Consider the following 22,189-nt stretch of genomic DNA (forward strand, 5'->3'; position numbering starts at 1 on the left):
CTATGAGGTGAGCAACTAGGATATCATGTGTTCCCTGCCTGATGTTCAGCCTTACCACAGGCCCAACAAAAAGAAGCAACATAACCATGGACAGAAAGTTCTGAAACAACAACCAAGATAAATCTTTCATCCTTATATAGTTGGTTATCTAAGGTTAATTGGTCACAGTGACAGAAAGCTGACTAACACAGGGTAGAGAGGACAACTAAACTGATATTAATATGGCTTATTCTAGCTTATTATAATAACTAACCTTTTCATTTATAAAAGCAACACAATTTATAAACCAGTATCAATACATCAATGTTTCTGTAAATATAAACATTAAATTCCTCAAATGAGCTGGACATTGGTGGCTCAAGTCTATTATTCCAGCAACTCAGGAGGCTGAGAACTAAAGAATCTCAATTTAAAGCCAGCCCAGAAAGACAAATCTGAAAGACTTATCTCTAATTAACTAGCGAACTACTAAAGGTGAAGGTATAGCTCAAGTGGTAATCTGTCAGCCAAGCGAAAGAGCTAAGCAAGAGTATGATGCTTTGAGTTCAAGCCCCAGTATTCTCACATACATACAACAAAACAAGATAAAATCAAAATAAAAACAAAAGTCATCAAATATAGTTTAGTATAGAAATGTAAGAATGGTTTAACATAAAGTTCATAAATTACTTGGGTAAGTTGTCTCTATCCAGGAATGGATTTGTCCCAAAGTGGAACAACTACCTAGAGTTTAGAAGAAAAAGCAAACAAAATAGATGATATCTACAGTGATAGTTATATAGTACTAAATATGAATAAAATTATACACTACTCAAGACTTTATTCCAAATAATTTGTAGTGAGCTGGCATATGATTATGTGAAAAATGTTGCAGTTAATAATTGCTAAATTGGGCACTTGGGACATGAATAACTGAGCTTTCTGTCTTCAAAAAGGCAAGATTGTTCATATAAATAAATGCTGGCTTTGCCAGGTACAGGTGCTTGTAATCTTACCTGCTTAGGAGGCTGAGATGTAAGGATCACAGTTTCAAGCTTGCCTAGGCCAGAAAGTCCACAAGACTCTTTATCTCCAATGAACCACCAAAAAGCCAGAAGCAGAGCTGTGGCTCAAGTGGTAGAAATTCAGCCTTGGGCAGAAAAAGCTGAGGGACAGGTCCTAGGCTCAGTACTGGCATCCACACACGTAAGATTTTTTTAGGGTGAAACTAGGTAAAGAACATATAAACACAGAACGACTCTACTAACTTCTAAGCTTTTCTATATAAATCTAGAATATTCCAGGTTTACAATCCTAGAACTCATATAGAGACCTAAAAGACTCCTAAAAAGAACAATCCTAAGCAAAAAGAACAACACTAGAAACATCAGACTTCAAATAATTCTATAGAGAAATAGTAATAAAAACAGCACGATATTGGTACAAAAAGATAGACAAATGGAACAAAAGACTCAGAAAAAGACAATCACACTACAGCCAGCAGATCTTTGACAAAGGACCCAAAAGCATACATTGGAAAAAGACAGCCTCTTTAACCAATGATGCTGGGAAAACTGATTTTTTTTACATGCAGAAGACTGAAATCATTTTCTCTGGTTTAAAAAGCAAATCAACTCAAATAGATGAAAGATCATACGGTTTAAAAAACAAATCAACTCAAATAGATGAAAGATCATATGTAAGTCCTAAAACTACAAGAACCACATGAAAAACTAAAAGACATTGAGATAGGTAATTATTTTCTAAATATGACTTCAACTACCCAGGAAATAAGAAAAAAAGATAAATGGTACTGAATTAAATTGAAAGTTTCTACACATTCCCTCCCTTTGACACATGAAATTTTGTGGTCTTGGATAAGAATGTGGTGATAAACTGCTATGAAAACTTCCCCTTATTGAAAATGGAGGTGAAGCTCAAGAATCAGCCTTGAGCAAAAAAGCTAAGTAAGAGCATGAGGCTCTGAGTTCAAGCCCCAGTTCTAAAACACAATTTTGTTTTCCTGAATTTCTTTCCCTTTGTCAGCTTCTCTACCCCCATTAATGTTTTTACTTAACTGTATTTATTATAGCAAATTCTTTGTTCAGGATCAAATAGGCGTAAATAAACAAGATTCCACGAGGTTAAAAAAAAGTCTTTGCTACCCAAACAATTACCAGAAGAGAAAAAAAACTTCATCTGCTATTCAATGGATAAAGAATTACAAAATACAGAGGTCAAGAAATCAAACAGCAAAAGGATAAATAATGCAATTAACAGGTAAATTGGTTGACAATTACAGTGACTAATACATGAAGAAATTCAATATTCTTAGCCATAAAGAACATGTAAACTACAGTAAGATTACATATCACCCAAATCAGAATGTCATCATCAAGCTGACAAGGACCTAAGGAAAAAAAGAACCTTTATACATTGCTGGTAGAAATGTAAACTGGTACAGTATAAAGGTTCATCCATAAGACTAAAAACAGACCTCTTTTTTTTTTTTTTTGGTCAGTCATAGGCTTTAACACAGGGCCTAGGCAAAGTCCCTGAGCTGGGTTTTTTTTTTTTTTTAGTTTGTTTATGTGCTAGCTCTTCCAGTTTTCTGGTGATTAATTAAGCACTAAAGAATTTCACAACCTGCCCAGGCTGGCTTTGAACCATGATTCTTATATCTCAGCCACTTGAGTAGCTGGGATTACGGGCATGAACCCAGCATCCTGCAGACCTACTCTTCTTTATGATGTCACTATAATACTACTAGGCATATATGCAAGAGTCTTAAGTATTATGTAAGAAAGACACTTACATAGATATGTTTACTGCAGAACTAGTCACAATGACTAAGTAGTACAATCAGCAGAGGTGCCTAACAACTGATAAATGGATAAAGAAAATTATGGTTTATATATTTATATATACACACACCACTGAATACTGTTCAACCATAAATAAAATTATACCATCTACAAGAAAATGGACAGAACTGGAGATCACCATGTTAATAGTGATAAGCCAAACTTAAAAAGTCAAATATTGGGCTGGAGGCATTGCACAAACGATAATTATAACCAGCAGCAAGCAAGCAAGCTAAGTAAACTTGAAGCCCTAAAATAATAATATCAACAACAGCAACAAGAAGAGGAGGAAAAAGGAAAACCATTTAAATATGGTATGTTCTGGCTTATTACTAGAGACCTAAGATGATGTTGATGTCAAGGACGATCGACAACAGTAGTGGTAATGTATGAATATAAAAGGGGGAACTGTCTTGTAGGAGATACAAGGGATCAAGCTAGCAGTAGGAAAAGGAGGCCACACTGAGGGTTTGTGAAGATCTAGAGTTATCTGTTATATACATGAAGACAGCATAATGAAACACACCAAATGTTTTGAAATCAAATGAATTTGTACAAAGTACACTGTGTATATGCATTGAAGTATCACATATTACAATGTATTTGAGTTCAAAAATTTTTTAAATACAATTAAGAAAATCATTCTGTGGAAACTTAAAAATCCCCCTGATACACTCCAATTTTTAAAAAGTTATTTTAAAAGACTAAAAAACATAGCTGGGTGCCCATGATTCATGCTTGCAATCCTAGCTACTCAGGATGCTGAGATCTGGAGATTGAGGTTCAAAGTCACTTCAGGCAGGAAAATCCATGAGACTCTTCTCTCCAATTAAGTACCACAAAAGCTGGAAGTAGAGCTGTGGCTCAGGTGGTAGAGTGCTAGCCTTGAGCAGAAAAGTTCAAGAACAGTGGCCAGCCTTGACCCCAGGACCAGTTTAAAAAAAAAAGAGAGAGACTGAAGATAAAACAAGTATTTAAGTTTTAGTTAATCAAAAATGTTAACTTGTTTTCAGGTAGGAAAGAAAAAAAGTGATTGTAGTTTAAATACAATTTCCCATAGAAGAACTAAGGCTTCTTGAAGGAATTAGCTGATTGTAGATCTGGAGTTGAAAATACTCAAAAGGAGGATCCTAGAACTTTTTATTATACCAGAAAACAAAGGAGTTTTTCTAAGTCTACTGATCAATATTTTCTCATAAATATGTCCAAAAAACCCATTAAGGCAAAGTTGCTGAGTTCAGTGTTTAAAATCAACATGGTACGCTATCTTAATAGTTAAAAATCCATTTGATCAAATCAATCAATGCAGAAAACAAATCTACTATCCAATCATGGTTTTTAAATAATAGGTAGTTCCTCAACTGGATAAATACCATCTACAAAATACACACACACGTACACACATACACATGCATACACACACCCTAGAGCTCCAATTTACTGAATGGTGAAGTGAATGTTAAGGATGTCTACCCACTCATACGACATAGTGCTCACTTATAGTAGAATAAGAAAATGAACTGAAAGGTTTAGTAAGTTGAAAAGAAAAAAACTTGAAAACCATTTGCAGATGTCATAACTAGTCTACATAGGAATCTCAGGAACTCCACAAAACTCCAAAAATTTACAAGCCAGTCTGGCCAGATCACAGGATATAAAGCCAATACATAAAAACTAATTACATTGTTCTGCACTAATGAATATGTACAAACAAGTAAAAACAATCAAATTTATAACTGTTCTGAAGAAAATTAAAAAACATATGTGAAAATCTAACATCTAAAACTTGTATTTGAAAACTACAAAACACTAGAGAAAGAAATCAAAGAGAATCTAACAAATTGACTCTTTAAGGAGACTATGGAGACTTTAAGGAGTCTATGGAGACTTAAAAAGCCAACTGGAAAGTTGGCTTACAAAAAAATCAATTTTATCCAAATTGAGATAGAAGTTTCCATAATAAATATAAAAATCCCAGCAAGATATTTTGTAAATACAGATGAGATTATTCTAAATTTACCTATAAAGAGAAAAGAACTACTAGAAGAGCTACACAATTTTTTAAAAGAAAGGAGGCTTACAGATATAGCTCAGTGGTAGAGAACTTGTTTGGCCTATTTAAAGCCTCTGAGCTCAATCCTAGGACCTGAAATGGGGAGGGAAGACAAGAGAGGGGAAGAGGAAACAAATAAAAGCAATTAAGGAAAAAAAAAAAAAGAACAGATTAAATCAATCTACCCATTTCCATAACTTAGCTACAGTAATAAGGATTGTATGTTACTAGTGGGAAGATATATAGCTCAAGGAAGCAGAAATAGATCTTCATGAACATCCCCAAATAATTTTGGACAAAGGTGAAAAGATAGGCTTTCAGTAAGTGGGCTATGGAACAACACAGCCACAGATTGTTAAAAATGAACTTCCATATAAATCTGACATGTTCTACATAAGGATCACAGACAAATGTAAAAATTAGATCATATAACTATTTTTAAAAATCAGAAAAATCTTCAGGATCTAGGTATGAGTAAAAGTTCCTAGATTTGACACAAGCAAGATTCAGGAAAAAAAAAATTAGTAGACTATTAAAATTTAAACATGGTCTGTAAAAGATCCCTTTAAGAGAATGAAACAGAAGAGAAGTCAACAGGTTTGAAGAAAATATTTACAAACTATGTAACAAAACAATAGTGTCGAATAAATACTAAATATAAATACTAAAACTCAATAGCCAAAGGAAAATATTCTAACCCCCCCCCCAAAAGGTAAAAGACATGGACACATCATCTCATCAATGGAAATATACAGATGGCAAATAAGCACATGAAAATGTTTAACAACACTAGCCATCAGGAAACCAAGATATCACTAGATACCTACCAGAATGGCTAAAAGGAAAAACAGTGTTAACACCAAATGCTGGCAAGGATGCAGAGAAACTGGATCACTTCATACCTTGTTGGTAGGGATGTACAATGGTACAGCAACTCTGGAAAAGAGTTCAGCAAGTTCTTTAAAAGTTACATATACAATAAGCACTACTGAGTATTTATCCCAGAAGAAAAAATAAACATTTCACTCATGAAAAAATCTATACACAGTGTTTATAGGACTGTTAACATATTAGCCCCAAACTATTAACAACCCAGATGTCCTTCAAGAGGTGAATGGTTAAATACACTACTCATACTACACGCTGAACAATAAAAAGGCACGTTTATAAATAATCCACATGACTTTTCCAATTATGCTGAATGAAAAAGGTAGTACCTAAAAAGCTTCACATTGTATGATCCGAAATTTTGTGTGTGTGTGTATGTGTTCCCATGCCATTGCTATTTATGGTTTGACTCAGAGCCTCAAGCACTAGCTCACCTGTTTTGCTCAAAGCTGGGTGCACCCACCTCCACTTCCAGTTTTTGGGTAGTTAATTGGAGTTAAGAGCCATACAAAATTTCTACAAGGATAGTTTCCAAATCATGATCCTGAGATCTCGTCCTCCTGAGTAGCTAGGATTACTGTCATGAGCCACTAGAAACCAGCTAAATATCATTCTTATATCCATACAGCTTTGAGTTGCTTTGTTTTTGTTTTCTTGCCAGAGCCTAGATACTGTCCCTTAGTTTTTTTGCTCAAAATTGGCTCTGTACCACTTGAGGCACAGCTCCACTTCTGCCTTTTTGTTGGTTAATTTAAGAGAAGAGTCTCACAAACTTTCCTGCTTGGGACTGGCTTCGAAAGGTGATCCTCAATCTCAGCCTCATGTGTAGCTAGGATTACAGGTTTGAACCATCTGCACCTTTCTAAGTTTTTTAACTCTTTTTGTTGTTGGTGGTGGTGGTGGTCGTGGGGCCTGAACTCTGGGCCTAGGCACTGTCCCTCAGCTCTTCAGCTCAACCACTTGAGCCACAGCACCACTTCCGGCTTTTTCTGCTATGTGGTGCTGAGGAATCAAACCCAGGGCCTCATGCATGCAAGGCAAGCACTCTACCACTGAATCACCTTCCTAGCCCATTTTTTAACTCTTTAATAAGGATTAAAACTACAATACTACAAAAATGTTTGATTTAAGTAAGATCAAACAGTGGTATTTAATACAAACAGCACTTAGAAGTTGCAACAAAACAGATTTAAACTCTCATGAACTAATAATTTAAAAGTGTATCTTTAAAAATAGAAATTCCAAAGGTAAACATGTCTCTGCTCTTTTAAGAAAAACAGATATGAGACATAAACAATGTTTCCATCAGTAACAAGGGAAGCTACATTTTCTCTTAAGGGAAAACAAAAGTTGACAGAAATTGACCATGCATGTACCAGAAGTGATGCTATATGCCTGTCTGTAATCCTAGAATTGAGAATCTGGGGCAAGAGGGATCTTGTCTCAAACTCAAGGCCAGCCTTAGCTACAAAATAAAAAGTTCTCAATGGAAGAGCACCTGCTTACCAGTGGTCTGAACCCTAGCATCATAAGGGAAGAAAAATCACAAGTCACAACATTCATTATACAAACTATGCTGCCTTGGGCTGGGAAGATGGCTCAGTGGTAGACTGCTTGCCTTGCATGCCTGAGGCCCTGGGTTCGATTCCTTAGCACCACATAAGCAAAAAGAAAAAAGCCGGAGGTGGCGCTGTGGCTCAAGTGGTAGAGCATTAGCCTTGAGCTGAAGAGCTGAGGGACAGCACCCAGGCCCAGAGTTCAAGCCCCACTACCGGACCCAAAAAAAAAACAAACTATGCTGCCTAACCACAACACAAGCAAAATTAACTACAGAAATTCCAATGTTTGGGAAATAAAATCTTTAACTCATAAATGAAAGAATCTACAATAGAAAAGAAAATTAGAAGCCAGGCATCAGTGGCTCACACCTGTACTCCTAACTACTCAGGAGGCTGAGATCTGAGGATCTCGGTTCAAAGCCAGCCCAGGCAGGAAAGTCCTTGAGACACTTATCTCCAATAAACCACTAGAAAACCAGAAGTGACGCTGTGGCTTAAGTGGTGATGTGGTCACCTTGAGCTGAAGACCGCAAGGACAGTGCCCAAGCCCAGAGTTCAAGCCCCAAGACCAACCAAAAAAAAAAAAAAAAATTAAATAATGAAATCATTATACTTTAAACTTGTGTAATTCAAGAAAAGCAGGCAAAGGCATTTATGATCTTAAATGCCTATGCTAAAGTACATAAAAGGCATTCAATGTCAGAAATTTTTAAAAATCCCAAAAGAGTTAATACTAGCTACTCAGGCGGCTGAGATCTGAGGATCAAGGTTCAAAGCCAATCCAGGCAGCAAAATCCGTGAGATTCTTATCTCCAATTAACCACCAGAAAACCCCAAAGTAGCTCTGTGGATCAAGTAGTAGAGCACTTGCCTTAAGCTGGAGCTGAGGGACAAAGCCCAGGCCCAGAGTTCAAGCCCCACCAAAAAAAAAAAAAAAAAATCCCCAAAGAGGAAGCATATGAAATGACTGATATTAATGAAATGGGAATACACCAAAAAGCATACATTCTCTGAAGACTTAACTATTAGTAATCTTTTGGCATATTAGACATTAAGAACTTATGCCACACTCTCAAGACTATGGAAAAATAAATTTCTATGAAAGTATGGCCTACTAAAACCGGTTTGAAAATTGAAAATATTAACCATCCTATAATCAAAGTAACAGAATCAGTTAAATGTCCCTCAAAGAAAATACCAGTAACAATTTTACAAATCCTAGTAAACATTTAAGAAATACATCATTCTAGGGCTAGGAAGATGGCTCAGTAGTAGAGCACTTGCCTTGCATGCCTGAGGCCCTGGGTTTGATTCCTCAGCACCACATAAGCAAAAAGAAAAAAGCCAGAAGTGACACTGTGGCTCAAGTGGTAGAGCGCTAGCCTTGAGCTTAAGAGCTGAGGGACAGCGCCTAGCCCCAGAGTTCAAGCCCAACGACTAGACCCTAAATCAATCAATCAATCATTCTAATACCACATAAGCTTTTCCAGAAGAGGCATATTTTAAAAAGATACTAGCATTATTATTATTATTATTCCTTATGAGACAAAAATCCAAATTAAGTCTAATAATGAAAAGAGATAGGGCTGGGAAGGTGGCTCAGTGGTAGAGCTCTTGCCTTGCATGCATGAGGCCCTGGGTTCGATTCCTCAGCACCACATAAGCAGAAAAAAAAGCCAGAAGTGGTGCTATGGCTCAAGTGGTAGTGCGCTAGCCTTGAGCTGAAGAGCTGAGGGATAGTGCCCAGGCCCAGAGTTCAAGCCCCACAACTGTACCAAAAAAAAAAAAGAAAAGAAAAGAGATCAGGATAGAATTTATACTTGGAACACTAAGTTTTAAGTGTTAGAAAATCAATTCATTGACTATGTTAATAGATTACAAGGGCCTGAGGCATGTTCAATAATATATTGCCAGCTTCACAGATTAGAGGAAAAACACATGATATTTTCAATGATGCAGAAAAGCTTTTGACATAACTCATAGCTGGGTATTGGTGTCTCATATCTGTAATCTAGCAACTTGAAAGATCCAGGAGACTGGAAAGATGTTGGTGCACAGCCAGCCCAGGCAAATAATTTTGTGATACCATCTGAACATAAATTAGGTATAGCAGGGTACAGCTATCATCCAAGCTGTATTGAGATGTATAAATAGGAGAATCAAATTCTAGGCTGGCGTAGGCAAAAAACCAACCATATTTCAAAAATAACCTGAGAAAAAGGACTGGAGGTATGACTCAAGAGGTACATCACCTGTCTAGCAAGCATAAAAACCTGAGTTCAAACCCTAGGGCTGTCAAAGTAAAATTTTACATACTTATTTATATTCATAGGTATATATGTATAAGTATGCACATATATCCCCATTCTTTTTTGGTTCTCAGGGCAATCTGGGGTTTGAATTTAGGGCCTTATTATTTGCTCTGCAGGTGTTCTTATCACTTGAGACATGCTCCTAGCTCTCTACTCTTTTTTTTTTTTTTTTTTTTTTGGCGGACAAGGAGCTTTAACTCTGGGCCTGGGCATTGTCCCGAACTCTTCAGCTCAAGGCTAGTGCTCTACCACTTGAGCCACATCACTTCTGGTTTTCTGTTGGTTAATTGGAGATAAGAGTCATATTCCCGGGCTGGCTTTGAACTGTGATGCTCATATCTAGCCTCCTGAGTAGCTAGGATTATAGGCATGAGCCACCAGTGCCCGGATTTCTCATTCTTTAAATTAGCAAAGAAATATCCTAAACATGAAGAATCTATACAAAACAAACCAACAGTAAGAATTCAGACTGAACTAAACAAGCCTGAAAGTATTCACTTTAAAATCAGGAGCAACCTCAAGGATGCCCCCAACACAGATGTCTATTTGGCACTGTACTTGAGATCCTAGTGAGCACAAAGGGCAAAGGAAAAGGGAAGAAAAAGAGGCTTGATTCAGATTACAAAATAGTGCAGGGATGTTACTTATTGGTGGGTAGAGTGCTTACTTATCATGACTAAGACCCTGTGCTTGATATCTGTCACTCTACAAAGGAGGGAAGAAAACAAGAAGGCAAGAAGGGACAGAGAGGAAGGAACCAAGAGAACAAAGTAGACTAGTACAAGGCAATTTCAGCCAAGTCTGCTGAAATTTTAAATGTCTCCATTTTCAGAGCTTTTTGGATTTCAGAAATGTAAATAAAGGATGTGGGATCCCGTAATAGGAAAAAATGGAAAGTATACTAATTTTTACCAAGACAATGGATCAATTGAGGTATATTCATATAATGGAAAACAGAAAATGATACCTCCCCCAATATGTACAGTATCCCAGTTATGACAATTTCAAAGCTTAAATGTGTGTGTGTGTGCTCGCGCACCATTCCTAGGGCTTGAACTCAGGACCTGGGCATTCTCCATGGAGTTTTATGCTCAAGGATAACGGTCTACTGATCTGACCCACAGCTTCATTTCTGGCTTTTTGATAGTTGGGTAACAGTCTCACAGAGTTTCTTGCCTGGGCTGGCTGTGAACATTGATCCTCAGATTTCAGCCTCCTAAAGTAGCAAGGATTACAGTCGTGACAGCACCTGTCTTCAAAGCATAAACTATTTATATATGTGAAAAGTATAAAAGCCAACACAAAATGATGAACTTAAAGTCCCGCACAGACAGTGGCTACCTTTATTATAAAGGTAGATACGGTTCACAGTGGATATATGCTATAACATCTGGTAAAAACTATCCCAATGGATTATAAGAACATGTTCATTTATATCTTACTTATTAGATTATTTGATAGGCACAAACGATGCTAAGAATTTTAAAGATAAGGATTAGTATGGTTAGTGTGATATATACCTAAACACACATCATTATTTCCAAATAACCTTTTTAAAAGAGAAACTCAAGGCATTTCCCCATAAATCATAAAGAGAGAGAAAAAAGAACTGGCAAATCTCTTATAAATAAAAATTGTTGAAATAAGTTCCAGAGAGGATTCAAAGACAAAGTCAAGGAAAATTTCCAAAATATTAATAAAACTACTGAATTATAATACTGAGCAATCCAATATTTACCTATCAAGATTCTCCCACCCAAGCCAGCACTAGTGGCTCACACCTGTAGTCATAACTACTCAGGAGGCTGAGATCTGAGGATCATGGATCAAAACCAGACTGGGCAGGAAAGTCCATGAGACTCTTATCTCTAATTAACAATAAGAAAACTGGAATTGGCACTGTGGGTCAGTGTAGGGCACTAGCCTTGAGCAAAAAAGCTCAAGGGCTGCACCCAGGCAGGTCCTGAGTTCAAGATCCATGACTGACAAAAACAAAAATTATCTGAATTAGAGAGCTTGAGATATAAGGATAAAGAACTCAAAGATAGCCTTTGGTATCAGCAAGACTCTGCCTCAAAAATTCAGAGCCTCAAAGAGGGTAGAGCTGTAGGTCAGTAGTAGAACATGTGGTTAGCATTCAAGAAACCCTACGTTCAATATGTAGCACTGAAGGGGGAAAAAAGCATCAAAAAAGAAAAGGAGTAAAGGTCAAGAAAAACAAAGATAAATCTCTAGCTCTGAAGAGTCTTGGGGAGAATGTAAACTTGTTCAACCACTTAGAAAAGCAGTTCAGAGATTCCTTATAAAAACTAAACATATTTTTTCTTTCATGCATTTGTTTCTAACTCATTTATAAGATTATTTCTTTGTAGCTTTGTATGTCCCTCCCCCACAGTATAACCCCTGCTTTCACTATATTTGATGTCGGTATAATTTGTGGAGGAGATGGGGAAAAACAAGTCGTTTAAGGATACAGGTGGACCCGATGCAACTATGAGAAGTACAAGTTGTCATGTCAAAAACGAACTTTACAACTTTGGTGGGGGGAGCAGGGGATGACGGGGGATGGGGGGGAGGCTGGGAAGGGATGTGAAGGGTAAACAAAGGAGGAGGCTGCAATGCTTGATAAGAAATGTACTCATTATCTTGCCCATGTAATTGTAACCCCTCTGTACAGTATGTTCACAAAAAATAAAAATAAAAATTTAATTTAAATAAAAAACTAAACATAGAACAACCCTATGAGCCAGCAATACCATTCTTGGGCATTTATCCAAAAGATTACATATCAGGACACAGTAAAGCCACTAATACAACCATGTTCACAGTGCTGTACTATTCATCACAGCCAAGGTATGGAAACAACCCAGAAGCCCCTCACTAGACAAAGAGGTCAAGAAAATGTAGTACACATACACAAAGAGATTTTATGCATTCATTAGAAAGAACATTGAATCATTTGTTTCTTAAATTTGAAAAATATCGATCTGGGACTGATTTTGTATATAATGTTAATGGTGATCCAAATACATTATTTTTCTCTCCAACAGTAAACTGTCCCATTATCTTTTTGCAATTCAGTATTTTTTATCATTAGAATATACTTGTAAATATTTTTGAAATTTCACTGCAAACAGTATGCTCTGTTGTATCAGCAACAGCCTTTTTGCTAGTTGCATTTATCCACTCCATCATTATCCCTTATGTTTGATTTAACCTATTACTGTATTCTTTTGTTCATCATATGGCCCTAGGAGCTATTCCACATGCACATATACCTAGTATGTAGCCTAGGTGTATTGTGGGCTATCCCATCTAGTTTTCTGTAAATACACACTATGATGTGTACACAAAGATCAAAGTGCCAATAGATGCAGTTCTCAGAATGTATCACAATGTTAAGCAATGTATAACTATAATGCCATACCTAAACTTTCATTCAGGAACAAGAAAAGCCATTTTCAAACATTCAGATAGTTAAGTTTATGACCAGCTACTGACACAACTACTCAAGACTGCATTCTGGTTTAAAAAAAAAAAATCTAAAAAAGAGGAGATAGGCACAGACCTAACCAAGAATGAGAGATCTGTAAAGCAAGTCCCCAAATAAAGAAAAAAAAAAAATCAAGATGCCAGGAAGTCTCATCAAGATAGCTTAATAGTTAAAAATAATACCATTGAATTGTACACTCAAACATGGCTTATGTTTTTCCTTTAAGAACCTCAGTTTAATAACACAGAATTTCTTCTATAATCCCACAATACTCTGTTCTAACATGACTAATATCTCCATCAACATACATATTAAAAGGGAAATTATTAATACTCACTTTCTAGAATCTTTCTATATTCAAATTAAAAAAAATTTATTGCGAGTTATAAAACAGCAGGCTAGGTGGAGAAGCAGGTGGAAGAAGCAGCAGCAATAGAAAATGGATGGGTTTCAAATTCTTCTCAGACTTGGAGACTGTCTTAAATTCAAAGTCAAGAAAAATAATTCACTATTAAAGAATTTAAAATAATAAAAGCAAATGTACAGCTAGAAAAATCAAAATGCTTAAATAAAAATGATGTTAATTTCTTATCTACTGAGAAAAATCAAGATAGGGAAAATAGTATTTTTAGATTTTTTTGAATGTACTGTAAAAATCACTTAAAACAGGTTAAAATCAGATCTAATGTCAAGTAGAACTAAGAAGAAAAAGTCTAAAAAAAAATCTATTGGCTGCACAAATATTGCTTTCATTTTTGAGGGGTTTATAAATGAAAATAAGAAAATGAGTATGGTAGTAAAACCATTTTTCATATTAGAAAACAAGTCAAATAAGTTACCCACAGTCATGCAACTGATAATTCTTATTTCCCAATGTTAACATTAAAATACAAAACAAATGCTATTTGCTGTGATATAATCAACTACTGCTTTTAGTGACCTAAGTTACCAAATGGAGAATTCTCTGTAAAGTCAAAGTCTTTTTGAAAGCCTGTATTTTCAGATCACTTTTTAATTTTGACTAAATAAGATACACAAATGGCCAGTAAACCAATGAAGATAGAGACAATACCAGTTATCAGGGAAAAGCAAAATAAAACCAAGATACACTATTTTAAGCCACGAGGACAGTTATAGTCAAAAAGGTATACAATAATGTGATAATATAAAATGATGGAAAAGCTCTAGAATGCACTTTGCCAGCATATGAAAAAGTTAAACATAGCCAGGCACTGGCCACTCACACCTATAATCTTATCTATAATCCTCTGGCTGAGCCAGAGCAGAAAGTCTGTGAAATTGATATATTCAATTAACCAGCAAAAAGCAGGAGTAGAGGTCTGACTCAAGTCGCATAGTGCCAGACTTGAGTGAAGACGCTAAGGGAGAGCGTCTTGGCTCTGAGTGCAAGCCCCCGTACAATTAAAAAAAAAAAAAAATTAAACCTAAGAAACACTATGTTTACCTTAGGTGCTTGAGATAGAAACCAGGGCCTAATCCATGTTAGGCAATTGATCTATTGCTGAACTATATCTATAGCCTGAATTTTGCTCATCGGTATTTACCTGAGAATACTAAAAGCACGTCTACACAAATGTGTATACTTATAAATAAGTGCTCATACTAGCTAAGGAATAGAAACAACCCAAATGTTCATCAATTTTTTAGTAGATAAAGAAAATGCAATATGTCTACATAGTGGAATAGTATTCAGCCAAAAAAAATGAAGTACATAAATGAATCTTGAAAGCTAGACATAAAACACCCCAGGTTGTATGAAACTATATGAATATCTATTAATTCATATAAAATGTTCAGAACAGTCATATTCAAAGACAGTAGTTTAGTGGATGAGGAGACAAAAAAAAGGAAATGGCTAGTAATGAACATGGGATTTCTTCTGGAATCTGAAAAATGTTCTAGAATGGTAATGGTTATATGACTGTGAAAAGAGTAAAAGCCACCATATTCAACATTTTCAGTAGCTAAATTTTATGACATGTGAATTATGTATCTTTTTTTTTTAAATCTATGAACAAGTAGTTGACATCCAACCCAGGAAAACAAAGGCAAAATTGCTGAGAAAAAGAAACACGGAGAATGTTCAAGTCAGAAAAGTATTAACTTTATCAGGAAAAAAAAAAGCTTACTGGGGGAAGGGTACAGATCTTAGTTTACTGACTACCAAAAACTGCCCTCTTCATCTTAAATTTAGTTTGTTATGCCTTTACAGGCGTAACTTTACAGCCTTGGAAATTTTAATTCTGTCTCCTAATAATAGCTTTGAATCACATGGTGGTTCTGTTAAAGTACATAGTCTGTTTCTTAATCCAAAAGCTGAGAGGGAGAAGTGGTAACTTCCCCATTCCACCTCTGTATCCTAATGGCACCTGAAGTTACATAAATAAATGCCAATTTATAGAATTAGTTAGGCTGCTGAAACAATCCAACTGCTCCAGGCTCTCCTTACTCTCAAAATCAAAACCCAGGGCTTGGTTCATTGAAGCGCGCTGCTCTACCACTGAGATGCACCTATAGCACAGCCCAACCTGATAACTCTTATATTTAACTTATGATGCCACAGCAAGTTTACCAGGTTCAGTAAACATTCTACAAAGAAAGTTACAATCACTGGTTCTTTTACTTCAATCCAAATACACACCCAGACTCTGGATGAGTCTTCACTCATTCTTCACTACACACAATAAATTGACTCTCAATGCAAGAAAGGAAATAAAGAGTTTAAAAAAAGGGTGGGGGAGAAGATCCTTGGCAGGGGAGAGGAAGAAAGAGGGGGTAAAAAGGGTGTCATTCCACCTCAGAGTGGAGAGAAACAGGGAGAGTAGATTAAACAAATTTTAACAAGGAATTTTTTGGGGGTACGCCAATCTTAGGACTGGAACTCAGGTCTTGATCCCTGGCTCTTTTACTCAAGGCTAGCCTGAGCCACAGATACACTTCTTTCTCTTTTTTTGTTTTGGTTAACTGAAGATAGTCTCAAAGACTTCCTAGCCCAGCTGTCTTCAAACTGTGATCCTCCATTTCAGCCTTCCAAATGGCTGAGATTAGAAGACAATAACTAGCCAAGCGCCCAAGGCTCACGCCTGTAATCCTAGCTACTCAGGAGGCTGAGATCTGAGGATCGAGGTTAAAGCTAGCCCAGGTAGAAAAGTCCGTGAGACTCTTATCTTCAATAAAAACCACTAGAAAACCAGAAGTGGTGCAGTGGCTAAAGCGGTAGAGCCCTCACCTTGAGCTGAAGAGCACAGGGACAGCGCCCAGGCCTAGAGTTCAAGCCCCATGACCGAACAAAACAAAAAAAGAAGAAGAAGAAGAAGAAGACAATAACTATAGGAATGACTTACCACCAATAATGTGCAGGAAAGGAAAGACAAAAGTAGAAAAGGCAGTTCTAGTTAAAAAGGTGAGTGGTTACAGAAACACAACTCTTTCCACTCCTGTGCTTGACCTCTTTACAAATTATTTTTAGGGAAGAAAGCAACATGACAGCAATGGAAGTCCAACAGATCAGAAATTATGATCTTGTACCATATTAACTTACACCTTATTAGTTAATTCACATACTTGTTAGCTCACAAGCCAATCATCCCTTCAACTCCTAACACAGATGTTGTGAGTTCCAAGTGGACGGAATCATTTCATCACTGGCACCTAGAAAATTTTCAACTCAGCACACTATTATAATCATTTCTGATTACAACAGCCACATTTTCCCTTCTGAGAGATCTTTCCCATTCTTTTCCCTTAATGTATCAGGGCAAGTTCCTAAATCAAGTTTATACCATATGATTCAAAACCCCATTCTCTTCTAAATCAGGGCTGGGAACCTTTTCTCTGTCGGGGTCATTTGGATATTTTTGTTTTGCTTTTTTTTTTGGTAGGTCATGGGGCTTGAACTCTGGGCTTGGGCGCTATCCCTCAGCTCTTCAGCTCAAGGTAAGCACTCTACCGTTTGAGTCACAGTGCCACTTCTGCTTTTCTAGTGGTTTACTGGAGGTAAGAGTCTCAAAGACTTTCCTGCCCAGGCTGGCTATGAACCACGATCCTCAGATCTCAGCCTCCTGAGTAGCTAGGATTACAGGCCTGAGCCACCGGCACCCAGCTCATTTGGATATTTTTAACATCATCATAGTCCATACAAACTTACCAATACAAGCAAATTCGCCACAGGCAGGCTGAGAGAAGCATTTCAATGTTTGTCCAAAACATTATGTATAAAATGGACTGGGGTGTTCCCACTCCTGCAAGATGATTAGAAGTGGACCCTGCTCAGAAACTCTGCGAAGCATATTCTTTCTCCCAGTAGAAGTTGGAATGGGAGAGAGGTCTGCTGGTACCTTACTAGTCATTCAGACTAAAAGATCTTGGGTACTGGCTCACCAAGTTTCAACCTGAAACTAGCCGGGCGCCAGTGGCTCACCACTGTAGTCCTACCTACTCAGGAGGCTGAGATATGGGGATCACAATTTGAAGCCAGCCTAGGCAGAAAAGTCCATGAGAGTCTTATCTCCAATAAAACACTCAGAAAAGGCCAAAAGTGGCACTGTGGCTCAAGTGGTAGAACGCTAGCCTTGAGCACAAAGAGGTTCAGGGACAGTGCCTAGGCCCTGAGTTCAAGCCCCAGGACTAGCAAAAAACAAAAAACAAAAAAAAAAACACTAAAACCTGAAACTGTCAGGCATCTCCCTAGGTTCTACAAGTTCTGTAAAGTTCTACAGAGGCTGCTTCATCATTTTAACGCCCAAGACTTAAAATTAGAAGCTCAGAGGTCATTAAACTACATTGAGAGTGATCTTTCCTCATATCCCCAACCTCCAGTATAGGTAGGTACAGCACCAGCTGCTCAAGCTATACTGGCCTTACTCTGTAAGGAATGGCCCTGAAAAGAGAATCCTCTCCATGGTAGGGCAGTATTAACAAGTCAAATGTATAACATATACATCAACCTACCATTTCCTCCACTGCCAAGAAAACAGCCAAAAAAAAAAAAAAAAGAGTGCCTGTAACTTTTCCTTGACCTATTATAATTCACTCAGTATGAATATCAATATTCAGAGACCTTCTCTCCCTTTCTGGTTTTTCAATCAGTTCTTATTTTCCTTCCACTGCTATGTTTCATAAGGGTGTTGTTTATCATTTAATTTGCACCATAAACTGTAAAATGATAGAAGCTCCACCTATACCCACAGGTGCCTACCTGAACAAAAGCAAAACATTAAAGTCTCTGAAGAGCACAGAAAGTTAATATTAAAATTCCTATTTACATTCTCAAACCGTCATTTAGGTCAGCTTAATCTTTGTGCTTCATTTTCTTCATAGAATTGTGAGTTAGTAAGAATGAACTATTTAGAAGAACACATGAAGTATTAAGATCACAGCTATTCACTTAATAAGCATCATATTACAAAAGGATATATGTCATCAACACTCTTTGCATTGAGTGTGAGAAAGGAGGATAGTTCATCTTTAAATGTAAGGTGACATGTATCTGTCCTGAGCAACTAAGACAAGTTAAGAGTGGTCCACTTCCATCAGCTACTAGGCCTATATCTTCTCCTCTCCTCCAAAAACTTTTACCAGTCATGTCTATGCTGATCACATGGACTATGAATTTTCAGGGGGACACCACCTTCTATGAGTAAACAAAGAGATGCAAAGACAGTTGATTTACAGGGTCAGATGATACTTATTCACAGAACAAAATTATTAAAGGAGGCAAAAAGTTTAAAAAAAAAAAACAACATTTTGTTTCTACAACGTTTTCCTGATTCCACTCCAATCTATGCACTGACTGCCTTCTCTGCCCTATTCAGTTATTTCTTTCCTTTCTGTTAAGCATTATTAATACTGTGGTAAAGTTTTCACTAGGAAAAAAAAAAACCTGGAAAAGGAAGACAACTATATACATCTCTTACCACACAAAAATGAAGACATGCTGGGGCACTGGTGACTCAGGCCTATGAACTGAGCTACTGAGGAAGCTGAGATCTGAGGATCAAGGTCAAAGTCAGCCAGGGCAGGAAGGTAAGACATTTATCTTCAATTCATCACCAAAAAGCAGAAAGTGGAGCTGTAGCTTAAGTGGTAGCCCTGGCCTTGAGCAAAATAGCTCAGGGACAGTGCCCAAGAACTGTTGAGCCCTAGGACTGGCACAATATAACAAAAAACAAAAACAAAAATAAAAACAAAAGGAGGCAATTCTGCAGGTAAAGAAAAATATATTTAGCCTTGAGGTTCAGTCTTCTCAACCTACCCTGAGACTACTGAATTTATAAAGGCAAGGCTCAGATCTCTGTGTTGTTGCAAAAGTTCCACAGGTGTTCAAAGCTCCACAGTCGGGAAGCAGATCCACTAAAACGCTTCGACTTAAAATTACATCTCCTTTACGGTGACCTGGGTTCTCTGAATAAATTACTATAAGATATAACATACATTAACATACTTTTTACAAGAAAAGAATTGTTTTTCAAACAGCAGGAGGGAAAATGGCTGGTACTGTGCAAATAACCCTTTAGAGAACATCCATCCTTTTGGTGATGCCCACTTAAGTACCACATAATCAACTTACATCATACCCCTCCTCCACCCTTAAACAATAATACATACAAAACCAGAACCTCTTATAGGAATCAATAAAATAACCCGAACATCACACATCCCAGACTGTACAAAGTGGTGGCAGTTAATTTAACTTAATATTTCTCTCCACTCGACTTTGAAATGTTTTCGAAATACAATCAGAGTTTCTTATCTGTAAATAGCCCATCTACGTCTCCAGTCATTCAGCGTCCCGTTCTGCTCACTTGGCTCACTGAGTTTTGTTTCATTCGGTTAAAAGATTCTCTGAAGGATATTCTGTGGGCGGGGAGTCTTCGACGCCCCCCCATCTACCCCCCCCATCCCAATTATACAAAGGTGTCGAACAATAAAGTTATGATCTCATGCTAGGGCTAACAATCTTTTCCCCCCAAAGCAGTAGGAACGTACAAACAAGACGCAGCACATTGACAACACGGACTTGGCACGTTTCCTACCACGGCACTGACCGACTCTCGGGATTTAAGGCCGATTATCTGAAGGCAGTGTTCCCCACACACCAGGCTCCGCCGAGAGAAGGCACTAGTGGGAGGAAGGGGCCTTATCTCGGCTCAGACCTGAGGCAACGGCAGCATCAGCCATGAGAGCAGGAGAGAGAAATTCCTAAGCGCAACTTCTTCCCCGAGCAGAAAAGTCTCCCCCGAAGGAGTGGCGGGCACAGAGGCTCGAGGATCGCCACAGAGCTGTCGGCGGAGGCCGCGGCCGAGCAGCAGACGCCGCTGCCCCCCGCGGCCCTCCAGGCGCGGGGAGTCGGGCCCACGTGCCCTGCCCAAGGCGCCGGGCCCCCGCGCCCGCTTCCCCGGTCCTCCCCCGCACGCTCCGACGCCGGCTGGGTAACGGGGTTCCTCCAACCGGCCCCGCCAACCCCGAAGGCGGCGGCCAGGAGCGCGGCTGCAGCTCCCCGCCTCCCTCCGCTCCCCTCCCCCGCCGCCTCCGCTCTCCGGCTCACCCTCAACTCTTCGAAATCCGCCATTTTATGCCAACCGCGGGCTCCGCTGCCGCCACCGCTCCCCCTCCCGCTGCCGCCAACAACGCCGCCGCCACCACGGCCGCCGCCGCCGCCTCCAGCACCATCCTGTACTGGGCGCCGCTGAAGACGCCGCGGCCGCCGCCGCCGCCGCCGCCGCCGCCGCCGCCGAGCCCGTCACGTGATCGGCGCGGGAGTCCCGCCCCCAGTGAGCTGAGACCCCGCCCCTCGCGGCGCCCCCTACCCACTCCGGCGCCGTCTTCCGCCCGCGCTGGCGGCCTCCGCGCCGTCCCGGAACACTTCCGGTGGCTCAGGTTTGGCCTGGTCGGGCCAAGTTCCCAGTTGCGCTGTTTCGCCCGCCAGCCGCCACCGAGGCTTTGAGGCTTCGGTAGGACTGCAGCTTTACCGAGGGGCTGAAGGAGAGCCTGGCCAGAGGGAGTAGCCCAAGGGAAGCAGTGACTGGACTCGTGACTGGAATGATTCGGGAAGATTCTAACGGTGCCCTTCTTCCGGTGGCGGTAGCCTGTCGAAGTCAAAGTAAATAAAAACTGCCCCTCAAAGTGTTCTGAGTTTGAGTATAAACAGGCCATTGTGCAGATTCAGTGCTGCAGGGTGTGCAACCCATTATTGCTAATGTCCTTCAACTACTAATTTGGCCCATTCTTTCTGGCCTTGAAGGTTGCCATAAAGTCCTGGGCTGCTTGGAGTGGAGATATTTGGTGGCTCAGAAGGGCCTTGGTAGAACGTCAAGGGATAAGGGAAATCTAATAGCTAGGAAAGAATAAATCGAAAAGACCCCCAAGTAAGCGGGAAAAGCTTGATGATACCCCTAACTTCTGATCGAAGGGAAATGGTGAGTCTAACTAACTGATGCTTAGAAAAATTCCCTTCCCATGCCCCAGTTGAAATTTCCTTTAACCTGGTAGGTAAAAAGCTGCATCCAGGTGGTTCATGCCTATAATCCTAAGTACTCAGGAGGCTTGAGATCTGAGGATCTCGATTTGTAGCTAGCCCAGGCAGGAAAGTCCACGTCACTCTTATTCACCAAAAAAATAGTCATAAGTGGAGCTGTGGCTCAAGTGATAGAACACCATTCCTAAGTGGAAAAAGCCAAGGAATAGTGCCCAGACCCTGAGTTCAAGCCCTAATACTGGCACAAGAAGAAAAAAAAAGGGGGGGGGGGTCTCTTATGTGATACCTTTTGCCAAGCCATGACACAAGACCCTCAACTGATGGAGACACTTCGATATCGTGCTTCCTAGCCTCTACAGCTGTAAGGAAACAGACTTGATCAAGGCCATGTGACTAGTGAAAGAGTGGTAAATGAGAAAATTGGTTGAGCTAGGAACCCATGTAGCTCAGGTTTTCTTATTGTCATGAGCTCAGATTTTTAATTGGGAGCTTCCCAACTCTAATGCCTAGGTCACAAGCCATACCAATTCAATCAAAAGCTTGA

At 39.0% G+C, this 22,189-nt stretch overlaps 1 protein-coding gene across 4 annotated transcripts in view; it reads right to left on the reverse strand.

Moving 5' to 3' along the window:
• Pias2 (protein inhibitor of activated STAT 2) overlaps nt 1-20,905 on the reverse strand; it is a 70,990-nt gene extending 50,085 nt beyond the window's left edge. For 3 of the 4 annotated variants that reach the window (XM_042675015.1, XM_042675014.1, XM_042675018.1), the window contains exon 1: nt 20,716-20,905. In XM_042675015.1, the coding sequence (XP_042530949.1) occupies nt 20,716-20,739 (24 nt within the window). In that variant the 5' untranslated portion in view covers nt 20,740-20,905. Of the gene's footprint in view, nt 1-5,723; nt 5,833-20,715 lie in introns of all 4 variants that reach the window. The other variant, XM_042675016.1, reaches the window with a different exon arrangement.
• Nucleotides 20,906-22,189: the final 1,284 nt, after the last annotated feature.

This window comes from Dipodomys spectabilis, unplaced genomic scaffold (genome assembly GCF_019054845.1).
Source record: "Dipodomys spectabilis isolate Male_0828 unplaced genomic scaffold, ASM1905484v1 ptg000024l, whole genome shotgun sequence".
NCBI lineage: Eukaryota > Metazoa > Chordata > Mammalia > Rodentia > Heteromyidae > Dipodomys > Dipodomys spectabilis.